We start from the raw sequence: 14,595 nt of genomic DNA on the forward strand, positions 1-14,595 counted from the left end.
ATCATTTTTATATAATCGTTATAATATTTCAAAATCTCCAGTTAATAATTTATATTATATTATATTAATTATATTATATTGGGGGCACGCGGTAGCATAGTTAGTTGAGGCACTATCCTACAAGCTGGAAGGTCTCGGGATCGAATCCTGATGAGTTCATTGGATTTTTTCAATTTATCAAATCCTTCCAATTGCACTATGGCCCTGAGGTTGACTCAGTCTCTAACAGAAATGAGTACCAGGAATATTTTTGGAATATTCTTGGGGGTAAAGGGCGGCCGGCACATAATGCTGACAACCTTACCGCCATCTATGAGCCGATTGTGTAGAAAATGTGGGAACCTCAACATCTGATATCCCTATGGGCCCCCAAGGCCTGATACAGGGATATATTTACTTTTTACTTTTTATTATATTATATATATACTGCAATGTCATAGTTCCATACCAATTTCCCTAATGCTTTTCCAAATATGAATTTTAATTTAGTCCAGAGGAAGAAACACTTATTATAATTAACAAATTAAAATCAAAAAATCTTCAGGGTATGATGGCATAACTAATAAAATAATAAAGCTGTGCAGACAACAAATTAGTAAACCTTTAACTTATGTAATTAACAAGTCATTAACCACGGGTCTATATCCAGAAAGATTAAAATATGCAATTATTAACCCAATATACACAAAAGGGAAAAAGGCTGTTATTAAGTAACTACAGTCCAATTTCTATAGTACCTATAATACATTTATCATCCTATCAGAGAGGGGTGTATTATTCAGGCATCATGCTATTTAATACTTTGCCGCCAAGTATCTCTGTTTTAAAAGATGATAAAAACCAATTTATATTTGCTTTACAAATTTATTTGTAAAGAAACTCATTTTACTCTATTGACGAATCTGTCGAGCATGCAAGGGGCTCAAATTTTAAGAGTGATTAAGTGGTCTGTGTTCTCGTATTATACGTTGTTGAGACTCGCGTGTTGTGTGGTAATATGTATGATGACTGTGCTTGTTATGTATTTTGTAATATGTTACAATGAAACTGTATTGATGATATGGCTGACCAATGTATGTGTAAAGGTAAAAAAGCAAGTAAAGCTATCCCTGCAACGGGCCGTGAAGGCCCATAGGGTTGTGAGACATTGAGGGTCCCACATTATCTAGACAATCGGCTCAAAGATGGAGATAAGGTTGTCAGACTTACGCACCGGCCGTGCTTTACTCCCCAGGAAAATTATTTAATTAATCCCTGGTACTCATTTCTGTTAGAGGTTGAGTCGACCCCAGGGCCATAGTGCAGCTGGAAGGATTAGGTCAATTGAAAGAAATCCAATGACCTCATCAGGACTTGAACTGACAACCTTCCGGCTTGTAGCATATTGCCTCAACCAACTACACTACCGCGTGCCCGATGTGTAAAGGTAGGGAGTGGAAGTGTGCCTCACATAGTTGTTAAGGTTGGAAAGAACGTGTCTGTGGTATTTCCACAGCCTATGTGGGATGTTCTGACAACTTTTGCTGTCTGCATGAGGCCTGATTATTTACTATATTGGACCAAGGACGTATGATGTGTGGTCATCATGAATTTTTAATGTATGATACGTTTTATATCCAACCCTTTGGGAAGGTGATTGGATCGATGAAAATGTAAATGTAAATGTAAATGTTACCAGTACTGGTTGATATCAAAGTATGTAACTATTTAAAGTTACTGAAACACCTAGCATATGAAACTGTTCATACAGTTTAGTCAATTTTAGCTTCATAATCTGAAATGTTACCTGGTTGTCAGTAAAATAAATTTTATAATGAATAACCAATTTCACTATGAATTCTAAGATGCTCCAGACAGAAAACAAAGGTTCAGTGCCTGAAATCTGACTTTAAGGGAAAAAATATTTTCTGTGTACATGATTTCATTTGTACCTTTAAATTACTTAGAGCAAGTATCTGTAACAATTGTCTTCTGCTTCAGAAGGCTTGCTTCTATCCAAATACCTGTGTAACATATTAACATACATACTATTCCAGAAGATTAATGTATTCTTTTCAGAATCTTTGCAGAAGTTTTGTTCTAAGTTAAAATTCTTCCAAGTTTATGTAACAGAGGTAATACTGTACTTCTAATAGGGTACAGCTGCCAAATATGTAGTGGGTGTCTTTATGCTAAAACCATCTTTCATCACATACATATAATTTCAGATTATATAATATTCAGAAATGTTTGTATTCCAAAACAGGAGCATATCAGTACTCAGTTTCAGAATAGTATACAATTCTCTTCTGCATAAGCTCTTGTTGGATCAGCCTGCACTTTTGCTATCCTCTACATTTAATCACTGAGAAGATTCCTTTCTATTAGTATCTTATATTCAGTGCAGTTGTAGAAGTGTCACAGTGCCATTAAATACATCAAAAATTAATCTTAATTAATCTTCCATTAAACACAAATTGTAATTATATAATTTTTAGAATAAACTATATTCATTTCTCTGATTATATGTAACACACTAATTTTGATGACTGTGCAGTTTTAAATTGTAAAATGCTACACAAATGAATTCTGTATTGATATAAAGCTAAATATCCTTTAAATCACTATTGTATCATGCTAGGTACATGCATGACCACTTCAATTAATTATATTCTATTACAAAATTGGGTGAAGAAAAGGGTTGGAAATATTTATCAGTGATAAGAATGCAATCTAGGACCCCAGAATTTAAAATGAAGATTTCATATAAACATGTCAGAAATATGAAAATTTCTCTCAAGATTAATGAGCATGGTTATGTTTAGATTTCTGTCCTCTGGTCTCTGATTACAATGTAAAACCTTCAGCTCTGTGAAAATCACCAATTTTATGTAACACTATTTACCGTATTTCATGTAACAACAGGATTGACAGAATGCTATTCAAGGCAGAAATATCTCCCTCAAGGGAGTCCAAGTCCAAGTGGACTGTGACATTTGTTTCCTAGACCCCATTCCATGTGTTCCACTTTATCTAATGATGAGTCTGTCTTAGCTGATATACAGTATGGGTCACATAGTACAAGTCAGTGTCCGAGACAGGCCTTCAGCCTAACCATGGCACTGACTTGATGAAACAATTACTCAGTCCTAAATATGATGTCTAATGAATGTGTAATGCAGCTCATGACACTACACATACAAAACTTTACAGCCTTAACAGCAAATGTATTGTATCTTTGCTGACATAAATTGTGTAAATCCTACTGGACTAAAATCACAACTTCAGCATGTTTCAAACAAAAAAAAAAACAACACATTATTCATATCTAATCTTACATATCATAAGTAAATTGTAGCATGAGGGTTTTTGAGTGCATTTTACCTCATACTTGATGCTGTTATTTAAATTGTGATGACTCCAAACAGTGGATAATTTATAAATAATTAATAAGAAGGCAGGAAGTCATTTGAGCACAGACACACAAACTATTTGAATCTTCAAATGTCTTGTAAATTTTAGACACAGTCAAAAGGGTATAAAGAAAGAAAAAATACGCAAACCACTTAAAGCCTGATAATCTGTATTAACGCTGAAGCTATAATATGTGGAAAGCTACTCAAAATACAATTCTTCTTCTGGTTAAATTGCAAATAGTAATTTCGTATGCATAGACATCAAGGGTCTTCCTTCATATCACAAATTCAATTAATAACACACTTCGGTGTTTTGGAGGGCGAAGGAGTATGTCTTTACAAAGGAGAAGTTCTCCCTCACGTTCCAATAGGACGATATCTTCCAACGATTAGCGTTATTTCTTTGCACTTGGGAAGTGCCAGTTTTTTAATTTCGACCCAGGTACTGGCTACATCACCTCAGGGTTCTCGTGATTCTCCCTGATTCTTCAGACAAAAGAAAAACTCCGTGGCCTGTAATCCGCAAGCAAACTATACCGACTGAGCGACCGCCGCTTGTCGACGAAGTTTGTGCCAACTTTAGCAAATAGAGGGTGTCGCGTGGTCAGCACAATGGATCCCCACAGCCGTTAATCTCGGTTTTCTACAGACGTAGACTGGATATTTCTTTAGACTAGACCAGGGCAAGGTCTTACAAGATCATTACGACATTTCACCCACATATCCGTCCTGCTGTTCAATGCGGTAACTTACCGCTCACAGACTCAAAACATTTTCGATGTAATTAGTTAAATTTAGAAGCCGTAACATCAGTTTTTGGGCATGCCGCCCCATAGAACAATGACATCATTGTAGCCAAGTGGAACCAATAATTGTTAACGTGAATTTGATAACACTTCTAGCATGTAATTTACAGCATGAAAATCATAAGGTGTGGCGCTAGGCAAGAATCGCGTTTTATGTGAGAGCAGTAAACACGAGAAAAAAAAACAAGCATTTACGTTGAATTACAGGACATTAAACTGTTTTTGCACAAAATAACTTAGGTCAGTCATGCGAAGAAATTCAATGTCAACATCATGTTGACAAATTAATTTGTGTCATACAATGTTTTCCGGAACAATTGTTGTTCCGTAAGTGCTGAAGTTCAGCAAAAGCATGAACATATTCAGTGACAATTAGAATCAGATGAGTGGCGAGGCATTATATCCAAATAGTATTTGAATCCCTTTAATCAAATTATGTAGTTTTCACACTTACGTCGTCTTCTTCATAATTCCCATGGGAAGATGTAGCTATAACATACTGCGTCCAAAGAACTGAAGACGCGTGTTTGCGCGCGCAATGTTTGATTACGATTTTGATTAAGTAATTTGTTTAAATGTTGTCTCAAACTTATCTGGTCGACCAGATATTTTGAAATTTATTACTGATATACGGAGGTAAACTGTCCGCACAAAGTAGAGTTCCTCTTACATAATGTAGGATGTTTTTCAGTGAGCACGGGAGAGTAGTGTCAGTATTCGCCATTTGCCCGAGGACACTGTCACAGTGTAGTCATGACTAAGCTGAGTGCTACAAAACTAACAATCCGCCATCTTTTCAAGAAATGTTACCACCATTCTAGTTATCGTCATGATTCACCAATGAGCACGCACTAAGTGCGAAGGATGGTGATATTAATGTGATATTTTGTAAATAATTACCAGTGAAGAGGGGGGGGGGGAGCAGAAACGGGAGAAGCTATCTCTAATTCCGGAATTCCGTAGCGCATGCAGTAGTCCCGTGAAACTGTTACTGAACTGTGTTGTTGTTGTTATTGTTATTATTATTCAAAGTGTTCTCTTTTCGGTATGTTCCTCGCAGGGGCAGTTTTTCCTTAGGGGCTGATGGGGCTCAGCCCCACTCAAATTTCACTACAATTTCATAACTTTATTATCAAATGATTTTTTTTTTATATTTTAATTTGAACTTTAGATGTACCCGATAACGATTTCGTGGGGAATTGAACAAGTTTGAACGAAGCATGGGGCTGGGATCCCAAAGCCCAGTTGGGGCCACTTTACAGAAATCAACCTGCTGCGGTAGAACTGATACAATGTGTTAAAATGTAGAGGGGATGTCACGCGTAAAACATTCACCATTGGGGTTGGGCTGACTAGCCCGTTAGACATGGAACATGTTACAAGATGCGCGAAATGCACTGTATCAATCAGACTAGAGTTCAGATAGTTGCGCGGAGAACTCCTCTAGTAACATTCACTTCTGAAAGCAACGGAACTTTTATGACGCGTGCACCGCTCTCTGAAAGACTCTATTGGCCGAGATGAGGGTGAGAAGCATTTCAGAATTGAATGATCAGTCTTACCATTTTTCCGTCACGAAAAGAAGAAAGTGGTTGGTTATTTACAATAAGTTTATCAAAGTGAATTCGTATTAGGCCTGTTAGCCAAAGTCTAAAATAACTTATTTTATGGTTTATTGGGTTATATATGCAAGATTAATCGAATTTCGATTTCCACGAATTAAATATAGTGACTAGCCGTACCACATAAAAAAGCTACGAGCCGCCACTGGTTCGTCATGTAAAGAGGAAATGAAAGTAGTTATAACATATATGATATAACAGACGTCTTAAACCTAAATTACACGATAAACAAAATTTATTCGAAAGAGGACACTCATGTGGTCTACTTTTCTTTCCTACAAAAAAAAATTAGACTTATGAGATCACCATGCTCTGTCCTCCTTTTCATATTTTGAACCAGCATGCCGATTTCAATGAGATTATTATGAACATTGCACCGTAGGACATCCCAACGTTGCAATTTTTAATTTTAACAATCAATAACAACAGTGCTGAAACCCCGCAAATTTGTGAAGTGGGTGTGACAACAGCGTTACTTAGTTCAGTCTGAAATTCTGTATAGTTACTGATCATGGAAGAACTGACACTCTTTTGTTGTTGTTGTTGTTGTTGTTGTTGTTTTTGTAAATGTCAAACAAAAACATGGTGCTCGTTCGAAATATTTCTATAACTTCCGGCCTCTTTACCACAGCTAATCTGCTGAAGCCAAGCAAGTGAAAATTGATTCGAAGTTAGATAATGAATATATACGCTCAGGGGTGGATGAAGGCATGAGAGATTATGCCATGGATTAGAGCCCCGAGCGAAGCGCGCAAAAGCAGCTTGTGTAATAAGAAAGAGTGGAAGGCCTCTAAGGTTTCTGATGCAACAACAATAGTGTTTTCCGCTCCGTGTTTCCATTGGTTCTAATAAACAATAAAGCTTCTAGAATACACAAACACAACCCACCACAACACTAGCCTAGGGATCCGTAAATTCTTAAACCGCCCCTGTATACACTATGTACGAAATGTTGTCTTTAAGTCAACAATAACAAATATGGCTACTGTACTAAACTCTGAAATTCTATGCAGCAAATTTAACGCATACAGAATCTGTACCATACTTGAATAAGAAGTTCAGAAAATAGAACAAAGTAAAATAATAGTAACAATAGTATTAAATCTCTAGGACTAGAAATGTATGGATTTAGAATGTACCGTGTTATTCAATTTTCGTAGTGTCTTTCTTAATGCACTTTTTGAGAAAATACAAGTTCTCGTTCTTTCTCACTTCGTTTCATGATAGCATCACTTTATTCCTCAATTATTCATCTCCGTCTTTAATGCAATTTAAAAATGTTCGGAATCTCTTTTACTTAAAATCACACCAATTGCTACATGTTTCGGCTTTACCTGGCCATCTTCAGGCAATGGTTCACTTTCTGAAAACCATCGAGCTGAATTAGATCTCAAGTATCGTTGTTCGCACTAAAATACGTTTTTTGAGAACAAAACTTTCTCTCCGTCCTGCGTTATTTTCTTTTTGCGGCGTCCATGTTTATACCCATTTTTTATGTATGTTCTGAAACATTTACTGGTGATAGGAGCGACTATAGTGTGATGCGCCTGCGTACCGGGATCTTCCCACAAAAGTTAGGTCGTGTGGTCTTGACCTTACTAACGTCTTGTGGAGCTTATGCTCGTTATTCTGTATGTCACCCAACGGGTTGTTTATTCGGAGTGATGTAACAGTTATCTTATTCAGTATAAGGGAAGCTTATGAGTGTGTTGTTATTAAACTCGTTATTAGGTTATTAAGTATATGTACTTACGTATATTAGATTTTTTATGATGATATGTGTACGGGCTGCTCCCTATGTTGATGCTGTCACTATGTTGTAGCGGTTCGGTCTAGGTCTAGACCGGTCTAGACTACGTACTTGTTTGGGGTGTATCTGTATATGTGGGTGAATGTTTGTATAGAGTCAAATGGTATGAGGTAGGGAGGAGAATACTGTGAATGGTTGGAGAGATGGGAAAGGGGTGGGGTTATTTGGTGTGTTTGTACTAGAATGTCGGATATGCGGTTATGTATTTTTGTAAATGTATCGTTCATCTGTAGACCTTTCTCCGTTATGTCGTACTTATAATATATTTCTGTTGTGTTGAGTTTGGGTCTCTTCCTTTCTATATGTAATATTTTCATGATCTGGTCCAACGTGTCAAATGTATGTCCAGTTTCCAAAATGTGTTGTGCGAATTTAGAATGTTGCTTATTAGTCCTGATAACATTTATATGTTTTCTGTAGTGGACTTTGAATGTGCGTCCTGTCTGTCCGATATATTTGAGTGGGCATTCACCACATTGTAGCTAATATATACCACTCAGGTTGTATATATCTCCTGGTATTCCCTTAAGTTTCAAATGGTGTGTGATTGTAATAGTCGTCATGTAGGCAATTCTAAAGTTTGTGTTCCGAAATAAGTTTTTTTTATTGCTAGTGGGGTGGGACGAAGTCCCTTGTACTGCGGCCACATCTGGCCTATTGTGCCAGCCCCAGACGATAGGTGAGGGTGACTATGGAGCAATTGGTGGAATGAGTGAGTGATACATCAATGCAGCAGGATGCTAAAATATAATACTATGACTTTATTCGCCCTCAGTTGTGCGAAACTAATGATGCACTTATAGTATTTATGTAGTATTTATATCGGGAAATTGTACCCATATATAGTGCACGATACAAGCGGTACAAAACATACAAAAAAATATAAATAAATGGCATATTCCTCGCTCCTTCCCTTCAATTTTTGTTTTAACGACTTTTATAATTCAACGGTTTTCCAGGCCTATGTAATGCGAAATTATATGTCGTATATGCTGACTAAATACGAAAATGAGCACGAGAGACATGTCATAAAGGGGAGAAGGAGCCTGGAAGTAAATAACGAGACACCCCTCATTTCGGCATTAGAGGGAAGAGACTGTCCACGTTCTTTTACCCCGGGCATCTAAGTCAAGATGGAAATGAAGTGGTCTTGAGTCATGTCTTGTTCGAATGTAGGGATTGCTATTCCGGATTTTCACCTACAGGTTATGAGGAAAACCATAAACCTCAAAATATTCGGTTCCATGCAGATGGCAAAACAAGGTTTCATTGAATAAATCCCGGCTACTTACTGACGTAATAGCATGTTGAATAAGCTTATCGGTATATTCATATCTGAGCGAGAACTAGCTGATTTGTTTTAAAACTATATTTGGTTTATGTTCCTTCTAAACTGAATTATTTCTAACGATTCTTTCCAGATCAACCTCTGTATCATAATGTTCTGTATATCATTTCCTCACCCGCTCCTCCAGAAATTATCGTCTCTGTAATCAATTTTTAACGATTAATGAAACATTTAAATATACATATATTTTCGTTCGTATGTTCCTTTAAATAAGTGGGCATATACGAAACTCATTTTCACCAGTTGATACGAGGTGATACGAACGCGTGAACAGCAACATAAACTAACAATAAGTAAAGGAATAATCCAATACTCTTAACTTCCTCTTTTCTAAATTAGCCTTAGTCTCGAGAATCTGATAGACACATTTACAGTTCAGTATTAGATAAAAAAAATACGTCACACAGAGTACTATAAACACGGAAAAAATTACACACTATATTACTAAAATATAACATCGGTTAAGAACCGCCTAGTTTTGACACAGGAAACAAATTCCATGAAGGCCGCAGTGTGTAACGTTAAGTTGCAGGTTTTGTATGAATATGACAGTGGGTTTTGTGTGTTGCATGACAGCAGCATAAAAAATTCACATAGCATGATATTAAGTATGGAGTAAAAAGCCTGCTTTGAATACGTTATATATTACTGACAAAACAAGCTCTGTTTTTATTCTTCGAAAGAACTTCTCTTTCGTTTCACTGATAGCTGAATGAGAACTGAGTCGTGTGGCTACGGCCGAAAAGCTATTTAATGAACATATTATAGAAAATTAGCCCCCATTTTTCATAGCATGCAATAATTTGTACAACGGCAATATTAGTGTTTAATTTTGTATCTGTACGAGTATTATATTCTGCAACAATCAACACACAAGTAGATCTTCCAAAAATTTGTGAAGCTCAGATATTTGGAAATGACGCTAAAAACTCAAGATTGCAATCACTAAGACATTATAATAGCAGATTAAATTCAGGGAAATGCTTGCTAACATTCAGTTCACTCTTCTCCATATGCTACCTCAGAAATTTAAAATTAATATATACAAATCTGTAATTTGGCCTGTAGGTTTGTATGATTGAGAAACTTTTTCTGTAACATAATGGGAAGAATATGGGCTAAGTGTACATGAAAACGGGGTGCTGAGGAGAGCATTTCGACCCAAGAGGAACGGCATAATAGAAGGCTGGACAAAAACTGCAAAGTGAGGAGCTTAGAAAGTCTTACTCTTCACTAAATGTTATTTGATGATCAAATCAAGGTGCAAGAGATGGGCAGGGCATGCAGCATATATGGGAGAGAAGGGAAGTTCATACAAGATGTTTGCAGGAAATTCTAAAGGAAAGAGATGACTAGGAAGACCTATGCATAGATGGGAGGATAATGTTAAAATTCATCTCAAACAACAAATTGGGAAGGCATGAACTAGATTCATCTGGCTCAGAACAAAGACAAGAGTAGGCTCTTGTAAACATGATAATAAAGACTTTTATTCCATAAAATTCTGAGCATTTCTTGAGTAGCTGGCCAAGTATATGTGTCTGAAGCAGGACACCAAACTACAGAGTTAGATACTTAGTCAATTATCTGACACACTGTTCTATTGTACTCCCATTATTATTTGCAACAGACTTCCTGATGAGCAATCAATGTTAGATCCACAGCCAAACAATTACTCTTAAATCCACACTGACGAATACCTTAAAAAAACCTGTGGCATGTAGTCCGCAAGTGAACTATACCAACCGAGTGACTGCCACTTGTCAGCGAAGTTAGTGCCAAATTTAGCGGATAGAGGGTGTTGTGTGGTCAGCGCAACCGATCTCCATGGCCGTTAATCTCGTTTTTCTAGACTGGAGCCGCTATTTCCTCGAAATAGCTCCTCAATTATCCTCACTACGCTGAGTGGACCCCATTCCAGACCCACTAATTCTCAGAAAATCTGGTAGGACTGGGACAGTGACATCTCTCAGCAATTAGTACAGTCAATTTTATTAATGCCTTCAGAAGTATGTATTACTACAGATTCCTTCTGTTAACGTGAGAATTCTTCTTTGTCACGAATAGAGTAATTTTGTGGATCTCATTATGTAATGTTTTACCTCCTACTTCGATCAATTATGCAGCAGCTTGAGCAATGCCTGTCAATTTCGGCCTTTTCAGTTTTAAACAGACAATTTGAGCACATAAGAATTAGACTCAGATATTAATGGTTAGCATTTTAGTCTGCCTAGAGCAATTAATTGAACATACATTTAATGATTAACAGAGGTAATTTTTCCACCTGTTAATAATACATACATACATACATAGCATTCCATAGATCCATGAGTTAGTCAGATGACCTACCGGATGTGGAACTAATGGAATCTCCAAATACAAGTATATTATCATTCTCATCTGTTATCAAGTAGTTTTAGGTTTGTTCATTTTAAATAATTCATTTATTTCACTATACAACTAGCTTAAAATATTTGTTTCAAATTCATCGACTCTCTCTATCCCCCTCCCTGCTTGCACTTTCAACAAAGACCTTCCTCTGCATTTCAAAACACTAAGTATACACTGATAAATGGCCAACTTTACATCACTAACTGCTTCAAGGTCTGTGACTGTTAATGCAGCTTAAATAGAATCATATTAAACTTGAAATAAAACTGCACTAAATATTTCAGTGTTGATAATTATTAAAAGAATGTATCTTAAATAATATCGGTTAATTTAACATTAAATTTGACCAAGTTGCAGTAAAATAGATCAAGAATATTCTGATATACATTGACAATATTAATATGACAGAACTCAAAATTGATGAAAATGGCCAGGAAAATTTATTGATTTATCAGACTTCAGAGACAGATCAAAAACAATTTCTAGTATGCTGAACAGCCACTATAACATTATTCTGTCTAGGATGTATCAGGTATTATAAACTGACTGTAGGGCACAGTGCAGTAAAAAACAGAAACCAATATGAGTTGTTTTGAAAGAGTATGGTAGAATGTTCTAATCTTTAGAAATATGCAAACTAATACCTGCATTGCATACATTAGATTATGAAATATAAATCATGAATTGCTTTATGTTTTACACAATTTGTATTTAAAAGTATCAAAGATACAGCAATCTAAAGTTAATTTTACAACTCATTATATTAAGTATGATAAAAATACAGAAATTATATTTATTTGAATTCTGGCAAAAATAAAATAATTATCATTAGAATTCTCACATTTAGAATTTGAAATAAGTTTCCCAGAAAATGATACACAATATATTGGTGGGATGTACAATGTGGTGTAAAACATTGATTGTCTTTGTTGTAAATTTTTCAAGTGAATAGTGCTGTCAAGTACCAACAGCAATGCCAGTTAATCTAATACTAAGTAATTTGGGTTGGGAAGGTTATTCAGACACCAACAAAATAAGACTGCAAATGCAAAATGACTAAACTACTGCAAATTACTGGACTAGTTCTGATCAAAACTTGTGGTATAAAACTGACATAAAAATATTCAGTACATAGCTACTTTAAACAGTGTCTTCCCTTAGTAGTTAATAATTATTTAGGTAGTAAAAATCCATACTAAAGGGGCCCGAAATTTTTTCACATTCATCATAAAAGCTTATTTTACAACACTCTAAGTCCTTCAAATCCCACTTCACATTCTAAAATTTTATTTTCATAATATTCATCTTAATCTAGATCTGAATATATTCACATGTTGCACACTTACCTGAGGCAGATGCCAGTAGCACCAGCAATGATGTTAGGAATATTACCAGTGTGGACTTTACTTGCTTTGCCATGCCCAATGCACAAACCCATAAGACCGGCCATTATGCCCTAACAGCCTTTATATAGCTTCTACTGCAAGAACTGGAGGGGGGGTTGGAGGGGGAGGTAATCAGAGCAGCCAGCTTACATAAGAGACAAACAGGCAACCATCTGTGCCTCTCCAGTCTTTTCATATAATAGGTGCTTGCCTTACTTCACTAACTGACTAGATTCCATACAGTAGACTGACTGAAATAACTTTCAAATACAAACACTTTTCCTCTTAGTCTTACACAACTGACTAAACGAGTTAATGTAAGAGTGAGCAACTTCAGATTTTGACCTCTAATAATTAATACCAAATCTTCTCTGTTCATGTGATACATTTAATATTATTTACCCATTGATCAAGTACCTGACCATCATTCTTAAGAAATTAACAGAATATATTGGCAACTTGAGGTATATGTTAATTATTTGCTACATATTGGCTGACCTGAACTTGTTAAACGCTTCTCTATAGGACAGATTTGATAAGTGTGGTAGCTTCATAAATTATAAGTTGATTGGCTGATAAATTTATGTCACCAGCAGTCATTGGTACTAGCCACTTGATTTCCTTATAATACAATTTCACCATAACATATTTACAATGAAATGGGTATTAATTTAATATTAAAAATGCTGAAGTAATTAACATGACCCATGTACCTTTATTTGACTTTACCACAAACATGTCTATCCTAAATATGTACTGGAAATGAACTTTATCAATATCAAGAAAACTGTAGGTTTATTAATATAACACATCATGGTAACATTACCGACCAAAGCCTCAGAACAAAGTGAATGAACAATTATTATATTGTCTTGTTTTCAAGACAAGGATCATAATGCAGCAAGAAGGAATATACACATATGCAGTAGGGGAACCATACATCGACAATTAAATGTTAATGCAGAAAGGCAGCAGTCTTGTTTCAAAGACAAGAAACATAATGCAGCAAATATGCAATAGGAGAACCATACATCAACAAAAACATCAATGCAGAAAGACAGCAGTTTCCTCACCCACAACTTTTAAAACCTCAAAATGACCACTTTGGTCAAAACATGTAATATAACCTTTAAAGTGACTAGATTTTAATATGTTTGAATAAATTTTTGCACATAATGTTGTAGAACTAATTAACACTAAGTGAAAAGTGCAACAGATGCTACAATATAATACTGTGTATCTTAGTCTTAAGTCAAAAATTATTTCCATTTTATACACCTTACCATTAATATTTTGGGGTACAGACCATGTTTAGATGCAACGAAATACGCAGGATTAACATTAACGATAGAATCAATGAAAACAGCATTAAATAATTCTATTTTTGAAATAAGTAAGCTACTCCCAGAATCTAAACTCTTTCCGAATCTGGATTCTTCAGTGCCAAGAATAAATTGCAGTGACCAGTACCGATTTCTGGCTGATAATATGTCAATGACAGGATTTATAACTACTATCTACAATTCTGACAAAAGTTCAAGTGATTGCAACTGAATTGTAGGAAGCATAATCTGGCTACTTGTGAAAGACTGGTTTACATGTAGTGCTCAGAATGGAAACACAGAATGCACATATTCCAGAGTGAATGTGAATGTATCCCAAATGAAGGAAATGAAGTATAGAAATGACTGAATGCTAAAACCAAATGTGTCACACATGGATGTCAGAATATTCTTTGAGGTGCAGGGGGGGTGGCAGAAACTTTGCTTACAATTTTATATTTTAAATTTGTAATAGTAAGTTCATGATTTGTTTATTCCGTCTTGCAGTGCATACAC

General features: G+C 35.7%; 1 protein-coding gene across 1 annotated transcript in view; it reads right to left on the bottom strand.

Annotated features, from left to right (window-relative positions):
- The window catches only part of LOC111866503 (apolipophorins), a gene marked incomplete at its 5' end in the record, with an annotated part of 136,840 nt that extends 124,028 nt beyond the window's left edge, over positions 1-12,812 (bottom strand). The window contains 1 exon segment of the mRNA XM_023855502.2: positions 12,719-12,812. Within this exon segment, the coding sequence (XP_023711270.2) occupies positions 12,719-12,812 (94 nt within the window).
- Positions 12,813-14,595: the final 1,783 nt, after the last annotated feature.

Source organism: Cryptotermes secundus, unplaced genomic scaffold (genome assembly GCF_002891405.2).
Source record: "Cryptotermes secundus unplaced genomic scaffold, Csec_1.0 scaffold401, whole genome shotgun sequence".
NCBI lineage: Eukaryota > Metazoa > Arthropoda > Insecta > Blattodea > Kalotermitidae > Cryptotermes > Cryptotermes secundus.